Source organism: Nannospalax galili, unplaced genomic scaffold, assembly GCF_000622305.1.
Source record: "Nannospalax galili isolate Female #2095 unplaced genomic scaffold, S.galili_v1.0 scaffold996, whole genome shotgun sequence".
Taxonomy (NCBI): Eukaryota; Metazoa; Chordata; class Mammalia; order Rodentia; family Spalacidae; genus Nannospalax; species Nannospalax galili.
The window spans coordinates 2779505-2798624 of NW_008339436.1; the positions used below are offsets into that span (position 1 = coordinate 2779505).

The 19120-nt window shown below is 46.3% G+C and overlaps 1 protein-coding gene across 3 annotated transcripts in view; it reads right to left on the reverse strand.

The window, feature by feature from the left end:
- The window catches only part of Wdfy4 (WDFY family member 4), a 274936-nt gene that overhangs the window by 65500 nt on the left and 190316 nt on the right, over positions 1–19120 (reverse strand). For all 3 annotated transcript variants that reach the window (XM_029564047.1, XM_029564048.1, XM_029564046.1), the window contains exons 45-46: positions 7688–7836; positions 1207–1327 (exon numbers count right to left, since the gene is read on the reverse strand). In XM_029564047.1, coding sequence (XP_029419907.1) covers positions 1207–1327; positions 7688–7836 — 270 coding nt within the window. The remainder of the gene's footprint in view (positions 1–1206; positions 1328–7687; positions 7837–19120) is intronic.

Genomic DNA, 19120 nt, shown 5'->3' on the forward strand with positions numbered 1-19120 from the left:
ACGGTGGGAACAAAACCTAGGCTCAGCCTGGACTCTTTCTGGTGGAGACTTCCTCTTCCCTACTCTGCCCCCTTGGTTTCCTCCCAACCTTGCAAAAGAGCTCAAGAAGGTCAGGAGAAATAAGAAGCAAACTCTGCATGCAAAAGTAGCATCAAGAGAGGAAAAGGACTCATCAGAGTCCTAGACTCTGGTCAGCGGGGTAGATGGAACTTTCTAGAATTTACTCCCTCAAAAGGTCTCCATGAACTTCAGTCCTGAAGAATAATTGGGGGGTTTGGTTCCTGAAGGAGGCTCACACGATGAGTAAAAAGTGCTCCACACACCCCAAATAAAGCTACAAACACCAGGAGTTCATACACTTCAAATACTGTCCCTTACCATCCTTGGCACTATCCCAGAACCTGCACAGGTGATGAATGACAAACGCTTCTCCTCTCCTCCTAAGGGGCCCCTTGTCTCCCATGTTCTGAAGTCTCCCTGAGGGCCTGGGAATGGGGAACAGTCTTGTTCTTGCTGAGGTGGGGCTGATGGAGATACGTTGAGGTCATGGCCACAGGGACTCAGAGCCCACCCTTCTACCAACGCTGCAGGTGATGCTCCTAAACAGAATGCCCTACACATGAAGTGGTGTGGGAATTACGGCTGAACTCATTCTCCCAAAGGAACCTCTGTCTGTTTAGTCCTTGAGGAAGCCCCTGAAGGCAGTGGGGAGGCACTGAAAGGACAGTCATTAGGTCCCTAAATCACTTGGCTTGGGAGATGACAAGGAACTCAGAGCTAGACAAGTGCTGAGGGGAGGAGACCAGTGACACATGGCCATGGTAGGCAGCCCTGGACTCTGAGTCACCAGCTCTTTGCGATATAAGGGATCTGCCCTGCCTCAAATTCCCAACTATTGAACATAGCTCTTGAGCATATCACTGGGAAAACAAAGCAAAGATGCTGAATCTTTAATGACCCTGTGAGCAAGAATGGCCCAGTACCCAATGGCCTGGCTGGTAAGACTGTAACAGCAGCAGCCAGAGCTCCAAGTTAGCTGAGAACTGAACTATGCCCAGGGAATTCATATATCTCCCCAGGGGTTCTGGGCTGTGCACGGGTGCCAAGAGGGGTCACAAAGAGGCGTCTCTGATGCCTAGATCACCTGTCTCATGAGAAACAGCTCACCTCCTGGTCTTCTAGGCGGGTCAGAGCCCCTCAGCATACCTGCAGGAGGAAGCGGGCCTGCCGGAGCTCCCTGATGTCACTATAGGCATGGCGCTGGCAGTAGTATTGCTCAGAGGACCTGTCTTTGCTGCACATGTTGAAAATGAAGGGATCACTGATGCTGGAAAGGAAACAAGATATGTGATACGCACATGCGGACATCTACAGGTGTTCACAGGTTCCTCCCACTTTCTGCCCTCTGTTGGCCACACAGTTTCTGGGGCTACACTGGAGGACAGCTACAGCTATGTCAACTGGTGTGTCAGCCCCTACTGACCTTGCAAGTCATTGCTGAGTGCTTGCCCGAGTCTACTATCCTCTGCCCTTGAGGAGCAGGGTGAGGATCAGCCTCACTAAGAAAAGTGGTGTTGACTCAGTGTGCAGGGATGGAGATGTAAGCTCCCTGGGTTCAGAGGTTTGTGCAAAGGTGTTATGCAATCCACCTTTGGTGCTTTGGATCCATATCCCTCAGCCCTGCATTTCCTGTGGCCCTGGGAGCTCTCCAGAATGACCACCTAGAATTGTAGGTCTATCCATTCTGGGACAGAGGTCCACTGAATTCAGAAGACATGGCTTAATCACATGGCAGAAACAACTAACTCAACCCTGGAACTCATCTCGTTTGCAAGATTCAGGTTTGTGTGGCAGAAAGCTAAGGACTATCTTCTAAATTATTCAAAGCCAAGCCTTAGAGGGCTGGCTAGGGGCCAATACAAAAGTAAAGCAGGGACTCTTGTGACCTGAGCCTCACCTCCTGCCTACCCTGCAGCATGAAGAGGTGGCCTGTAGGACCCAGGGATGGGCCACATGGGGATCTCAGGAGGCTGTTCCTAGAAAGATCCAGAATGAGCCTGTTTCCTTGGCAGGAAGAGGAGCTGGGCAGATCTTGGATCTCTCCAAACACTTGTTCTCAAAGAGAACATTCTGTGCACTTGAGTAACCAGGGCACCTTGAGGTAAGTAGGAATGCTTTTCAGCAACCTCAGAGGTGAGGGTTCAAGAAATAAAGTTGATTTCAGTTATGGACAGATATGTTTCTTAACAGCTAGGCCACATAGCCATCTTAAGCCACATACACCACCACAAACCATTCTGACAAAATGTTCTTTAACGATAGAGAAATGAACCCTCCCCACTACACACACACACACACACACACACACACACACACACACACACACACACACAGCACAGCACAGCACAGCACAGCACAGCACAAAAGTGCTCAAGAAGTCATATATTCAGGGATGGGGAGATGACTTAGGGTTAAGAACACTAGCTGCTCTTGCAGGGGACCCTGGTTTTGTTCCCAGTACCATGACACATAACAACCATCTGTAATTCCAGTACACATGTGTATGTACATACATGCAGGCAAAAAAGTCATACACATAAAAATAAATATAAATATTTTTTAAAGAGGCCACATGCTGATTATGGATCCAGAGAGGCCAGTACTGAGGAGCCCCAGCCCCAGGTTTCATCTCCTCCTAATGTGTGTCCCTGACACAGATCCATCTGCACAGTCCCCAGGAGAGCCCATGAAGCCTCCGTGCCATCATTCTGGGGGAACTCAGACAACTTAGGCTGCCACAAGCCTGATAGAAATCTCTAGTCAGTCTAGTCAATAGATAGTCCAGCTTCCACTATCTGAAGAGTTTGGACTTTCATGGTCAGTTGACAGTTGGTCACTGCAGGACAAAATGAAGTCCGGGCTCTTTGTGTAGCCTCTGTACAGATAGTTTTGGAAGATGCAAAGTCAGGCTCTTTGCGGGCCCTCCTGGCCCTTCTCAGAAGAGCCTGCCTGGATCTCTGTTCTGAGCCATGTCACTGTATGGCTGATCAAAGAGAAAATGTGGTTTTGGATGCTTCTGCTGGGATTCATTAATTCAAAGCTGCTGCTGGCTGAGGCCCACTGTGCATTCCTTAAGCCTCTGCTGAGTCTAAGCTGAGCTGCTCCTAACTCCACTGACTTCCAGTGGGGCCATAGTAATAACTGTACTTCTCACCCTTGGCTTGAGCCAAACAGCATCTGTCCTAGTTTGCTTCTACTACCGTGATAAAAACATTGACCAAAGCCAGCTTGGAGACGAAAGGGTTTATTTCATCTTATAGTACATTCCTTCATCAAGGGAAGCCAGGGCAGGTGCTGGAGGTAGGAACTGAAGCAGAGGCCACAAAAAAGGCTGCATACTGGCTTGCTTCCCTGGCCTGTGCTCAGCCTGCTTTCTTACACAACCCAGGACCAACTGCCCAGGAGTGGCACTGCTCATAGTGGGCTGGGCCCTCCCACTCAACAATCAAGAGGGCGCCTCAAAGGACAGCCTGACAGAGGAACTTCCACAATTGACGTTCCTTCTTCCCAGGTCCATCAAGTAGACAACTGAAGCTATCCAGTATAGCATCTCATTTAAGGCCTGGTGGGAATAACAGCCACCATTCTTTTGTGCCCTACAGGCCTGTGCTATGGGACCCATATCAAGCATCCTTTCCATATTTGGTCAGAATTTCTCATGCAGGCCTTTGCTCATGGTTTCTATCCCTTCATCTTCCCCTAAACTCTGCTCATGTTTGCTGAGGGATCTGCCAAGTACCTTAGCTCCACTCTTCAATTTGCTCCTCACTGAGCCTCTGGAGCATGTGCCATTATCCACCCTACAGTACAAGCCTAGGCACTGTATTCCAGGGGTCAGACTTTCCCAAGGACACATTAGGAAATAGAACTTGCATTCAAACCCAGGTCCTCTGACTTTAAACACCAAGTTCTTCCAACAGTATCCTTGGAGGCAGAAGGCTCTCCAGGTTTCCACAGAGCTCTTTCTACAAGCGCTTTCTTTTCATTTTACTCTGTGCTATGGATTCTGCAACCTGTGAAATATGGGCAGAGAAATTCACTGGAATATGGTAAAGGACTTTTAGGAGAAAAAGCCATTTTACTCTTACTCGTAGAAACTGTATAAGTTCAATATGAGGTCTGCACACAGTATAACTGGGTGGTTTGGACAACGAAACCACCTTTATATATAACACAAAATAAATCAGAGCTCTGGCATCCAGGGTTAATGGGAAGGAAGGGGCAGCTTGGTCCCTTTTCTTCAGGTAGACCCATTGTCATGGTTCATAGGATGTTGTCCATAGTTCTGATCACTGGCAGCCATCGTGACATACAAAACTGTCTAGCATGACCACGACATAACTTTCAATATTCCTGTTAGGGAACTTGCACTCAGCTAAAGAGCAGTCATGATGCTGACTGGCTTGGATTTCAAACTATAAAGCATTTCAATCTGCTCCTGTTTGAAGTTAATGATTACCGTCAGAATCACACCTGAAGCTTGCATCTGGACTCACGCAGGAGATCATAAACTTTTCAGTGGACTCATCTTTTTATATCTGTGGCATCTACACAATGTGTACACAATATGTATTTTCAATAAATGTTTACATAATGAATTAAATAGAGAAATGATGTCTTTAAATGGGCTCACTGCCAAGGAAGGTGCATCTTATTCTAACACCTGGTCACTAGAGTCCAAGTAAATGCAGTTGGATGGTTTGGGTTCCCACCAAGTGTGTGTGTGTGTGTGTGTGTACACTGCCATTGTTTATAGAATTATGAGCTCCCAAAAGATGTATGTTTTAAGTCAGAACGTGACTTTATTTGGAAATAGAATATTTATAGAAGTTGTCATTAAAGTCACTGGAGTGAACCCTAACTAGTGTCTTTGCAAAAAGGGGAGATTGGGGGTTGGAGAGCTGGCTCAGCAATTAAGAACACTGGCTGTTCTCGCAGAAGACCCAGGTGTGAATCCCACCATCCACGTGACAGCTAACCACTGTCCATGACTCCAGTTCCAGAAGATCCAATGGCCTCATCTGTCCTCTGCAGACATTGCACAACATGGGTGCACTTATATACATGCAGGCAATACACACATACACATAAAATTTACAAAAAATATTCTTTAAAAAGGGTGGGGGGTGGGTTGGACACAGAGGCAGACACACAGGGAAGATGATGTGAAGACACAAGGGAGAAGACATCCATGGAGTTGGAGTGATGCAGCTACAAGCCAAAGAAAGTCATGGATTGCCCAGGCATCAGAAGCTGAGAGAAAAGGAAGGCTTCTTCCCCTGAGTGGCTGAGATAGCACCTGCTGGTATACTGATTCCATGCTTCTAGCTTCTAAAAGCTGTGTAGTGGTAAATTTCATTATTTTTTTAAAAACCAGCCAGTTTTTGACAGTCCTAAGAAACAAATACAGCTACTAAATTTTCAGCCAAGAAGGAAGCCCAGCATAACTAAGAGCTAACCTTGTCAAAAGATGCTTCATTTCTGCAGAACATGCCCAAGTCCAACCAATGAGGAGTGTGCAGTGTTCTTGGGCTTTATCGGTGATATTTTTATGGTGCATCAGTGAGCCTTCTTCAAGGTCTAATGCTAAGCTGTGTTCAACTTGATGGATGGCTTTTAGAGAAACATCTCAGGGTTGACTTAGCTTTATTTTTAACAGGCTTATTTATGCATCTGCCTTAGTCTCCATGGCCAAAATAAGGCCTAATTCTCATTGATCTGGCAGGATCTATGAGCCTGTCTTGGAAAGCTGCCTCTCTAGGAGTGCTGGTAGTTTCTCAGGCTATAGACAAGACCCCGCGGGAGATCACTGTCTGATTAACAAACACTTCCTTGAGGTATGGTAACTAAATATGGTAACTAAAATTACCTGTGTGGTTCCTTGGTGATGCTCCAAGGTAGTAATTTGTTCTTGCTCTACTTACACTCTAGAAAAGTACATTTCCAGATAAGAGAAATCTCCCTTGTCACAGCAGATCAAGTGAATATGCACAGCCTGACCACTGGGCCTCTATTACAAGTGCAGAAAGAGTCAATTTGATAATGATTAGATACATTTCATAAATACAATGCAGTTCATCCATAGGAACTTATCTGAGGCCAGCCCAACCCAAGCCCGGGTGAAGTGTGACTGACCACGGGCTGTGCAACTCATCCCAGGGGCATGTGCAGCAGGTAGAAGTAGAAAGCTTCAATCCACTCAAAAGGCGAGCCCGCAGCCCATTGTCTATATTGATCAGTATCAATAAAATATGAGCAAGAAGATGGGATGAGTGTGCCAAGTATTAATTATGTTCCTCTTGCTTTGGAAAATCACCGAAGACTTGTAGCAATCAGGGAGGGTTTGGTATGAATAAAAGATGGAAATTAGCAGAAAGAACCACAGCAAACATAATAAAGATTTTAATCAGAATCTAAACAGGGCAGACTGTCACGTACTCTTCCACGCTCTTTTAACTCTGACTTCCTCACACAGGCTGGAAATTATGATGACTGGGAGTTAAAAGTCTTTCTATTGACAGGTCAAGACTGACTCCTCTGCCAATAGCCAAAAATGATGGCTTTCAGTTGGAGCTAAAATCTCAGGTCCTACTTGACCTAGTGAATTAGAATCAAGGCAAGGGGCAGAGAAACCAGAAGTCTATGTTCTAATGATCCCTCCAGGTGACTCTGATGTGGGCCAATTTGAAAGTCACTGGGCTACAAAGTTACCTTGTTATCCTAAGAACCTTTACTAACACAAGACAAAAAAAACTGCATCTAATAAAAGTAAGGACCATTTGAAAACAGGCAGCTTGACAACTACACCTTGGAAAAAACTGCAAAACACTGTCAATTTGACTTTCATTGACTGTCCTTTATGAACACCAAGAACTGATCATTTGGAGCTAATTGAACCCCAGAAGACTACTTGTCACTAAAGAAGGATTTTGGGATTTCCTACCAAAGGTGTCTAATATTAATTGGTGGAAAAATGGGAGATTAAATTTCCTTTTCTTTGTTAGTTGTTTTGCTTTGTTTTCTTGAGATGGTCTCACCTTGTAGCCCACGCTGGCCTCAAACTTGCAATCTTCCTGTCTTAGCCTCCTGGGTGTTGGGATAACACATGTACCACAATGCCTGGATAATGACTCAAAACTCCTATCCAAATGTCAACAATCCTTTGAGTCCCAGATCTAACCACTTCCATAGGCAGCCCTCCTTCACCTCATTCCCAGGTTTTCTCTCCAACGATGAGCAGGTAAGTGCCCCCACATCATGTATGTATATACTTTGAGCTCTTTTTAAAGAAGCCTGTCTGAGCTGCTGATGACACTTGAGTTACCTCTTCATGAAAAGATGAGCATCCAGCCAGTTGTTGAATGTGAAACCTGAGGTGACTGAAGTCAATTATCCAAATAACTGGAGGGAAAGTCCCTAGGTGCTGTGCAATTTCCTGTCAGGGAGACACGAGGACCTGCCACTTTGTTACCCTGGCCAGATGCTGGCTTTGGAGAACCATGGCAATAGGTTCTGTTTAGTGTCATGGCTGTAAGACCACAGTAAGAATGAGGTGGGAGAGGGGAGAGTGGGAACTAGAAGGAGGCGGGACTGGGGGGGGATTCACTGGGAGATGTGGAGAACTCACTTGGATAAGCAATGGTGAGTGCAGTAGACATCACCTGTGGGAGACAGAGTGAAGTTCTCACAGATGTAGAAGTGTTGCTGGCCAAATAGCAGGATCCCTTCTGAGACCAGGTGGCCCTGCACATCCACCAGGGGGATCTTCTGTGTCACCTGGAGGGAGAGAGTGCCAGAGTCAGGCTGTATGTGTGTGAAACATGCCGAAGGACAGGAGGAAAGTGACCAGCCACACATAAGACATTTGGAGTCATGGTAGTAGTGGCTGGCAAGAATGACAGGCTGTACTGTCTTATTTACAGCCCATGTGGCACGTTTGTTACCCCCAAAGCTCCATGCTGTTTTTAATCTATGCAGTGATACAGCCATCCCCATCAAGGGATCTGGTGACACATACTGCTGTAGTTAGTAAGCATCTCAAAGTTCTTTCTCTTACTTTAAGCCCTTCAACAAGCAAACCATTGTGTAGTCCTCAGTGAGGCAAGTTTTACCAGGCACAGAGCATTTCACAGCCTCAGTAGACTACAGCTTGGCCAGGAGCCAACTGGTGGCAGCCAATGAGTTCCAGCCAGGACTAGAACAAGGTCTTTTTCGAACAAGAGCAAGCCCAGTACTATTCTCTCTGCAAAGCCTAGGCAAGAGTGGGTACAGACACCTGCTCCTGGAATACAGCACACACAGCGTTCTCTGACTGTCAGAGCACACCTAAGCCAAGACGACATCCCTTCCCAGTGGCACCCTGTCCCCCAAACCAAGTCAACATGGAGTCAGGAGGCTCTGCCCCTTTCCTCCATTCAGGATCAGGGTGAGACCAGTTGAGTACTTCTGATCAGAACGACACATCTCCGCCAAGCCAGCTCTGGCTTCCTCACTCCAAAATACTTCCTGCATGCATATCCAGAGACCCTGACTAGCTTCCCAGGGAATCTGACCTGTGACAGTGACCCAGAGTCCAGCGTGAGTGGGTGAAAAACTGAAACCTGAAGGGATTAAGGGAAACCAAGGCCAATATTTTCTCAGGGCGATTCTATGCTAATTCCTTCTATGCAAATGTAGACCTAAAAGGCAGGCACGGCACACACCTATAATCCCAGCACTAGAGGCCGAGGCAGGGGAGAAATGAGTGAGGGGGAGAGAGGAGGAGAGAGAAAGAGAGAGAGAGAGAGAGAGAGAGAGAGAGAGAGAGAGAGAGAGGCACAGTGAGACAGAGAGACAGGTAGAGACAGAGACAGAGAACAAAAATGATGTTTTTAAGGTCTCCTGGGGTTAAGAATCTCACTAAAGGGTCATCCACCTGCATTCCTAGCTACTTGGGATGCTGAGGCAGGAGGATCACTTAAGAGGCTTTTTTAAGCCAGCCTGAACCACAAAGTGGGAGCCCTGTCTCAAAAGACAAAAGTTTCTCATCACAGACAACCACCCAGCATTACAATTTAAATGTGATTTGGCCTGCCAAAACTCATGTTGAGGCTGGGTTCCCCAGAGTAACAACTCGAGATGGTAAGGCCTTTGAAAGAGGTAGTTAGGGCGTTAAGACAGGTTGTGGTAAACTGAGTCCAGTTTCCTTGCCTCATTATCTTGTCTCTTGTTTCATCATGTGATTCATTCTTCCCACACCCCCATCTTTCCATCTCCCTGTCTCCCTCCCTCCCAACATGTGTTGTTCACCACGTGACCTCACCAATGCCATTCTGCTTGCCTGCTTGAACTTTCTAGTTGCCAGAATCATAAGCCAACAGGAATCCCTGCTTCTCACAGACATTTCCCAGCACTGGGTGTTTTGTTATAACAACATGAAAGCACTTACAGAAGTAACACAGCTGGGATACCTTTGGGAGCAACAGGCCACCATGGTGAAACTTGAAAAGTTGGCCCTGAATATCCATTTCACAACTCATACATCAAACAGGATAAGTCAAAGTCAAAGCCAAGGCCAGAAAACAGATGCCCCAAAAGTTCCGTTTCAAGATCAGCATTAACCATGACAATCCAAGGTGAGGCAGTCCAGAGCTATATTTTCTAGTGAAGATCAGTCAAGTGCTTTGATCCCTGTACTGAGCCCACTACAGGCAGAGACTCAGCCTCTCTTGAATCCAACCTGCTCAGAGAAACTGACCATTGAACCTCCGTCCACACTAAGAAGTCTAAAGTTGACTCATTTCTAATCTCATTACACATGCATTGAACGGTTGGGATTCAGCACCTGCTCTGTGGAGAGTCCAGCCATGATTTAGGGATTTAGAGTGACCCAGATCCATGATAGCTCCACCTGCATGGGCCTCAAAATCCAGCAGGAGATGGATGATGAACACACACCAGAGCCAATGAACTGTTAGAAATTGTGACACTTGTTGAGGGACAAGCACAAGGTGATGACAGGCTGAGGGAAATGTGCACAGAGCAATGCGGACTCTGCTCCTTGCCATCTCTGAGACTCATAGGATAGAAAAGGGCCAGCTGTGGAGAGGTGGGGAGAAGAACATTTCAGGGAATGAGAACATCCAGTGCAGATCCTAGGGGCAGGAAGAGCAGATTAGGATAACTGAAGAAGAGCTCAGTACGATCGAGACTAGGTTGAAGAGTAGGAGCATCTATCAACATAAGGGCATCATGTACCTTCATGGCTCTCAGAAGTTTAGTTTGATCACAATAGAAAACCTCTAAAAGAGGCTGCTGGTCAGTTGGTAATGTGCCTGCCACACAAGCAGGAGGAACTGGGTTTGGGTCCCTCAAACCTATGTAAAATTCCAGTTACAGCAGCCTGAGACTGTAACTCCAGCTTTGGGGCCACATGCGAAGGGGGGGAGGATAGAGACTAGATCGCTATCCTTTTCAGACAGACATAGCCATATCATTAAGCTTCAGATTCAGTGAAAGACTCTGTCTCAAAAAATAAAGGTGGAAAGTGATTGAGGAAAAACACCTGACATTGACCTTGGGTCTCAGCACGTTCGTACATGTACACACACTAACAAGAACATACACCACACAACACACACACACACACACACACACACACACACACACACACACTGATGTCACTGCCTGTTGGATGGAGAACGGATTGGAAGAGGCTAAGAGTAGAAGGGGCGTGCAGTGGTGATATGGATGTTTCACTGGTTTGCAGAAGACTTGTGTCCTAAGATGGGGTGGCCAGAGTGGGAAGGGAGCAAAGTATGTGACTCCGAATAAGAGGAAAAATCACCAGTCTCCTCTGTGACTAGATGAGGTATGGAAAGTGAAAAAGAGAGAGGGAGGAAGAGGAGAAAGAAAGAAAGAAAGAAAGAAAGAAAGAAAGAAAGAAAGAAAGAAAGAAAGAAAGAAAGAAAGAAAGAAAGAGGAAGGGAAGGGAAGGGAAGAGAAGAGAAGAGAAGAGAAGGGAAGAGAAGAGAAAAGAGAAGGGAACAGATTAATGATAAATGTCTATTTTGAGACTTGGCCAAATGAGTTGGGTCCCAGCTTCTCTTGTGGTCTTTCCAAGAGTCACCAACATTATTGCTTTATTGCAGACAGCCCTGAGCTTAGAATGGTTTGACTTGCAATTTTATAACTTGACAACAGTGTGCAAACAATGCCCATTCAGTAGAAAGCATACCTCGGTTTTCAGTTCTGATGTTCCCCAGCTAGCAATATGCAGTGTGAGCCTTTGTTGAGACCTGGACAATGGCAGTAAGTCACAGCTCCCTAGATAGCCATGTGATTGTTAGAGGAGCAACTGGTACCCTACAGTGTCCTCCTCCACTGAGGTACTTGGTAGGTCAGTTGGATTCAGTATAATTGGATTTGGGATGTTTTCACCTTACAGTGGGTTTATGGGGAGTAGAAGGGAACTATACCAGGATCAGAGAGCATCTGTCTGCTCTTGGAAAGGTTTCTTGAACTATGCATAGCAGGCTTTACACATGTCGTTTTCTTTATAGAAGCACCAAACTTATGTAGTTACTGTTGCGCATCTTCTTAACTCATCTTGGAGATCCTTCCTAATCACTTCTTGTAGACATGTCTGACTTTATTAATAGCTGTAGACTACTTCCATACAGTCTTTCATAGACTGAGCATGCTTTCAAATGTTTTGCATAGGCAATGCTGTGATGGCAATCCTTGTATTGAATGTGTGACTCTGAATAGACAGGAATATCTGTGGAATGAAGTCCTGGGCTACAAGTCTAGGGTGAAGACATTTAAAATTCTGACAACTATTATCAATTGCCTCCTTGCAACGTGGCACCAAATTTATACCTTTCCAGCATTATTAGGAAGATGCTACAATTTGTGTCTGGTTAAATGTGTCACCCAAAGACTCATGCCTGAAAGTTTAAATGGCCATTATGAGGTATTAAGGAGGTAGAAACTTCAGCTGACTGTGGTATTTAGCAGTGTAGCTCACATAGGAAATTACCATTACATAAATTCATCAGAGTTGTCTCTAAGGTTGAAAATTGACCTTAAAAGAAGAGAAAGACAGCTTGGCGTGGTGGTGCATGCCTTTAGTCCCAGCACTCGGGAGGCAGAGGCAGGAGGATCTCTGTGAGTTCAAGGCCAGCCTGGTCTACATAGTGAGTTCCAGGCCAGCTGGGGCTACAGGGAAACCCTGTAATCAGGATTATCAACTAGGATACAGTCAGTCCTCGACAGTCTTGTTAACTAAGGAAAGGCATGCCAATGATTCTTAAAACTTCCTGCTTGATTTTATGATGAAGCATGCTCATGCTCTCTCTCTCTCTCTCTCTCTCTCTCTCTCTCTTTCTCTCTCCACATTATACCCTGTGCCACCCTGAGACTCTACCAGGAAAAAAACTATCACTAGATATAGGCCCTTGATCTTCCAGATCCATAAACCTAAGGTAACCACTTTTCTTTATAAAGTAACCAAGTCTCAAGCATTTCAGTATTATAGCACAAAACAGACTGATACAGAGGGTTATACCAGGCTGTTTAAACTTTTTCTGTTGTATCTTTTACAGATGAAATTAAAAGGTGGCCCCACCATTAAGTCCAGGTATAAGTACCTCCACAACACCAGCCCACCATTGCAACCCCCACAGTCCCTTGCACTGGGAGGCCTTGATCTCATCTGGTGTTTCCCTTTGGGGAAGCTTAAGTAACAACCAGAATAAACCAAACCACAAGAAAAATGTCTAGAGAGAGCTGGGTTAATAGCTTAAAAATTGATTCTGCTAGAAAAGAAATGGCATTTTAAAAACTAGAAAATGAGCCCAAGTGAACTATTATTATGTGCTCTTCCATTTAAATTAGCCCTGGGAGGGCTCCATCCGTGTTTACCAAATCCCTCATGTCTTGGTGGTATCGATCACTTTTAGACGAGGGAAACTTTTGCTTCATAAGTGGAACTTTTTTAAGACCAGTTGGAAGCTGTATGATCATTCCCAGTGGGTGGATAAAGAAGGTAGATATACTCCGATCTACAGATGATGGCCAACAGGTTGTCTGGAAAGTTGAAAATGCTAGAGCTGAAATGTGAGGGGCAACAATTCCCATTGGGTGGCAGCTCACACAGGCACCTCCCCTCAGAGCAAGGCCTCAGTGCTGCATCTTCCAAGGGGAAGGTCAACTGCCACCTTCGGAACTTGCCTCTGCTTTATGAGTCTGCAATTCGCTCCAGCACTCAGGTTCATGGATAGAAAAACTGAGGTCCAGAGAGGTCATTGGATGCACTCAGTCTTAGAGCTGCTTGTGTGCCTATCAGTTCTGCCTTTTGAGCAGGGTACAAGGTGGACTCCCTCTTCTCTTGTGAGTGCATGCTGTTAGGACTTGTATATGGCTCAGCTCGGTCATCCCTTGGTATCCTTGGGGAACTGCTTCTAGAACCTTCACCCACTGCTACCAGAGTCCACAGATGCTCGGGTCCCTTCCGTCTCCCCTACATGTTAAATCATCTTTAGATGGTTTGTAAGACTGAACACAATACCAATGCCACATACATAATTCTGTTGCATTGTCTAGAGGAAAATGATATGGAAAAAAAGCTTGTACATGTTCAGTACAAACAGTATTTTTAAAAATTGATTCGCAGGTGGCTCAGTGCTAAGTGTGGCATCTACAGATTGGAGAGGTTGACTGTACAGTTATTTTTTCAAAAGAAAGAAAGGAAGAAAGGAAGGAAGGAAGGGAAGGAGGAAGGGAGGAAGGAGGGAGGAAGGGAGGAGGGAGGGAGTGAAGGAGGGAGGGAGAAAGGAAGGGGGAGGGAGGGAGTGAAGGAGGGAGAGAGAGGAAGGAAGGAAGGAAGGAAGGAAGGAAGGAAGGAAGGATGCTGAGAAAAAAACTATGTATCAAAAAGGGGACAGGCTGCATAAATTACATTTGTGTTGACTACTCATGAACTCTAGCATGTGCTTGTCCTACTTGGATCACAATTAGCTAGAGTGGTTAGTCACACTAACGGGAAGAGACTCCTAGGGCAACATGGAGCTTTTGTTCATTTGAGTACATTGATAGGGAAGTAGGAAAAGGGACACAGTACCTGTGCTGTCCCCTGCCCGCCTGCTTATGCCACTTTCATAGTGAGCCTCCCTCAAGCCTTCCTCCTCTCTCTGCAGGCTCTGAGGCCAGGGGAGATGAAAGTGCCTTTAACATTGTTCACCTGCCCCATTGTGCTGTGAAAACTACCACAAGTCCTGAAGACAGCTCAAAGCTCAAGACCTACTGTAATCTTCACTGGGGATGTGCTTGTTGGCAAATGATTGACATTGGGGCATGTTGCCAGCCAGGATCTTTGAGTGTTATAACCCCAGACTTGAGGGTCTCTGGAACCTCTTAGCTCTGAAGAGGTTAATGCTTAGCTCTGAAGGATCGAGAAGGCTCATGTTTTAAAGGTTTGGTTACCAGCTGGTGGGTCTAATGGTTGAAATTTGAAGTGATCGTGAGGACTTTGACCTAATCAGTGGATTAATCCACTGAAAGGTTCATGTTTTAATGCATTATTGGGATGTGAGGACCTAGATGGAGAAAGTAGGTCACTTTGGGCTTGCCTGGGCTTCCCCTGGCCACTAAATTTCTCCCTCTGCCTCTTGCCCGTAAGGTGGGCAATCTCTGCCACAAATTCTAGCCACTAAGGTGTTCTTCCATAATTTAGACCCCTAAAGCAGCAGAGCCAACTGATCATGGACCAAAAGCTCTGAAACTCTAGGCCAAAATAAACTTTCCTTCCTTTAAGTTGTTTTCCTCAGGTATTTTGTCACAGTAACAAGAAGTTGAGCATTTGTAAATTGACATTTAGCATCTGTAAGAATTATCAAAGCTGCTTGATATAATTCGTGTTCTGGGATTTCGATTCAACAGGTGCAGAGTGGAGCCTTAGAAATAGTATTTTAAGGAGCCACAAGAAGATTCTGATGCTGATGATCTGAAAAGCACCGATTGAGAAGTTGAGACATAGACACCAGCCAGTCAGAGCAGTGCCATTTCATCTTATTTAAGTGTATTGCTCAAAACATACTCATCTATTTGGGCCTTCATTCATTTACCCCTATGTAGTATGTGCTATCAAGAATCCCACCCACTGAAGGCACAGTGGGAGCTGAATCATGCTTTCAGGGTGTTTATGGTCTCACTGAGGCTGCAGCCCATCAGGGGCGGGAAGGACAGGTACCCGGGGAGTGCACAGGAGGGTGGGCATCTGACACAGACTACAGTGGGAGAGGGTGACATCAGAAAAGTAGTTCACAAGGAGGTGACCCCAAGGCCAGGTTAGTGGTTCTAAAGGTTAAAAAACAGGAAAGGAACAGTTCTGTGTAATTCGAGTAAGAGTCAGTTATGTGTGTGCATGGGTGAATGTATGTGTATGTACATGTACGAGTGTGCATATGCACATGTGTGGGCTCATGCATGTATAATGGTGAGGAAGACAAGTCATGGGGCTGGTTCAAGAGTGGCCTTGTGTACAAAGTAGGACACAAAAGAGCCCCAGCAGGCATGCAGGCCACACAGTATGTGTTCCTGTACATTTTAGAAAATCAGGGCAATTCACCCAGACACGAAGTTTGGACAGAATAAGGTTAATACGCTCACCTTCTTGGGAGATGCTGTGCAGAGCAAAAACTATCTCCCTTTGTTGTTGCTACCACATTTTACGTTGCATTTGTACGGAAAAAATATGATGTTTAATTTTACATGTAATCAAAGAAAACAACAAACAGCAAAAAGAAGCTAACACTGGAGTTCTAAGTCTAGACGGATCTGGAGCTGTGTGGAGGCTGTGAGAGACCATCCTCAGCATGTAATGACTGACAGGGGCCCACAATTAACATGCATTAAATCCACCACCCTCACGACAAATGGAGCTGTTTGCAGAGAAATGCACTGTGATTCTGGGAATCATTAATCAATGATGCAAAGGCGGCGCCGAATAACTGAATAATTACCTTCCCAGGTATTGCTGGAGGCAACTACAGCTCTGTTGATCACACAAAGAAACGAATTCTACTGAGGTGGCCCTGGAGTTCCAGGACTGCAGCTTCCCTGGGCTCAGGACAGATCCTCTGACTGGAAGGAGGTTATACCCTAGGGTCTCCTAGGCATAGAACAAGGGCTCTTGAGGTAGTAGAGAGAACAGGGTGGACTCTGGGTGGGAGCAGACCCACTGCCATGCTCAATCTAGATGTCTTTCACTTAGTGTGTCTTGAAGAATTAGATAAAAACTTTCTTTATATTTGCTTGAGTATGTTCATGGTTCAAAGATCACCATGCCCATTCCTCCTTCCTCAAATTATACTTCCTATTCTTGACAAAAGTGGTCTGAGGACAATATCACAATGGACCACGTATAAGACTATGATGGAACAGGGTTCCGGTTTTAATACATAGGAGATAAGACAGAGCAGAGTTAAAGCCAGAACGTACCAGGCATAAGGCCATGGTGAAGTACAAATAATACCATGCTAGACCAGAAATAAGGTCATCATAGACTAAGGCCTCAGTGAGCCTGAAAATGATGTCCTGAGGACCAGGGATGCAACCTGTGCAGAAGAGCAGGACACGTTCTTGCATCCTGGCAGAAGAATAAGCTGGTGAGGACTTAGATGTCTGCCTACCCCAACATTACCCTGAAAAGCTATATAGGAAGTTCAGGAAGCCTCAAGCTCCAGCAACAGGCCTAAGGTGGGAAAGCTGCTGAAGGATCAAGAGGGGGACAGTTTATGTCATTAGCCCAATGCAGTGACTCAGGAGACAGTAGAGAGAGGGGAAATCCACATGAACGATATGGAAAGAGGAAGAGAGGGTGAGCCCAGATACCAACAGTGGCAGTGATGATTCTGCTTCACAGCACCTCGCTAAAAGGAGCAAAGGGATGGTTTGGGACAGCTACCTGTGGGCATGGTTGCCAATAACAACAACAAACAACAGGAGGCAGCTCTAGGTCAAGTATGTGCCCTTCATCCAGGGCCCAGCAGCCCTCCTGGTTAGGGTTTGCTGTCCTCTGCTTCCATGCTGAGAGTGCTAGATTTGCTGTGGTCATTTCCCAGACTGTTCCCCTCCTAGAAGGTCACCCCCTGCACCAACTATAGGTCAGGTGACCTAGGATGTGCCTTCTGCTAGGAGTGCATGTGCCAGCAATAGGTATATCCAGAAGGAGACTTCCAGGACGCAAGAGGGGCAGGTGTGGTGAGCAGGTGGGCATGAGGCTTCATGAACCTGAATGGTGGATGTGTGGAGAGTAGTGCAGGCCCTGGAGGCCACACCACCAGCCCTGCTCCATCCAGCTGTCTCTGGTTTAGAGCCAACTCCTTCATCTAACTCACAGGTTTTCAGACTCATGTGAGTCCGGGGATCTATTCCTTCCATTCCTCCCTGCCTTATGCTTTAAATCTGGAGGCCTCCTTAGTTTTATCTCCCATCAATCTAGATTCAACTCCAGTAACTTCATTTTTTTCTCAAAAAAAGGCTGCATTTTTGTGGAAGGTATTCAAACTTTGAGAGGTCCCATCCTGGCAGGACAAAGCTGTCTTGGATTCCACTCTGACCTTCTATTCATCCTCCGCCATCTTGTCAAGACAAGAAGATCCATTTGGAACTTTGGAGACTCCCATTTGGTGTACACACTCTCTACAGCCTGTCTCCAATGCCATGCCTCGCCTCATGAGGGCACTGGTCTAAGCAGGACTGCTTCAGGGTTCCCTGACAGGGCTTCCCCTTCTCCAGGGGCCATGTCCCAGGGTTCTTAAGCAAGTGAGAACAAACCCCAAGGTGCTATTAAAAGATAAGCAACAGTCACAGAAATAACAGCAGCTACCATCACTGATTGCTCTTTTGTCAGAGGTCAGAGGATACAGGTAGCAGGAGAGTTCAGAGCTCAGAGACTGTCAGGCAGAGCCACATGGCTTCTGGTTCAGCTTTGCCACAAACTAATCAGACAAGAAGTAGAACCACATTTTGAAAATAAAGGGAATGAGACTCCAGGAAGTTCTAGTAGGTGTCCAAGTGTCAGGGCCTGTTGATGGTGAAGATGGAGAGATGAGGTTGGGGATAGGCAAAGTCTGTGCAGACCCTGGGTGTGGTCTTCCCCCACTGCCCCAGCATTGCCTGGGGACACTCACTGCCCATCCCCTGCTGCTGACCTGAAACCAGAGGTAACAAACACAACTAAGGAAACAGAACCAAACTACCCTTGCAAAACACCTCTGCTCAGTTGGCCTGGAGAACCGTCTTGCTCCTACCCAGGCCCAGTTCCAGCGCTTGGCTTCCTGTTCCAGCGCTCACTACTACTGAATTCCAGCTTCCCCAACCAGCCTTTCCTGGCGGGTACCAGGGCACCAGGTGCTAAGTGGGAGCTGGCAGCTTAGGCTTCCAGGCTCCTCTCTATCCCTGCTGGGATTCAAATACTCTTGTTTGCACATCCTGGGACCCCTGCTGCTACAGCCTATACTAATCCTGACAGCTGCCTGCTGCTCTACCTGGAGGCCAAGGAACACTGAAGCTTAAATAAAAGACCAGGAGGATGGAGAGGTTCCTAATGCTTGTCCTGCCTCAGAGAAGGGGAAGAGTCACCTGTATATCCCAGATCCTTGTCTGCCTCAAAGACACCCTGAGAAAACGTCACTGGGCCATACACTTTGCAGAAACAACTCATCAACACAGGGTCAAGGGCAAATGTGGGCTGCAAGAGGTTGGGCCTGGAACTTGCTCTGGGCCATGTCTACAACTCCCAGAACTTACCCTCAGCCCTGCCCAAGGAGGGCTAACCACATCCCAATATGCTGTCCTTAAAGGCACAAGGACACCTGACTGTTTGAAGAGCTTTCTTTTTTCTGAAGGTAAGGTTGGACATTGGGTGGGCACGTAGTAGCCTGAAGATGTCCACTAAAATTCCTAGCTTGGTTATCCCACACAATAGTCTGGGCACTGCTCCGAACAGGCCTTATTTCTAAGCCAGATAGTCCTGGGTCGTCTGTGAGGCCAACAGCAGGAGGGAAGGGAAGGCAGG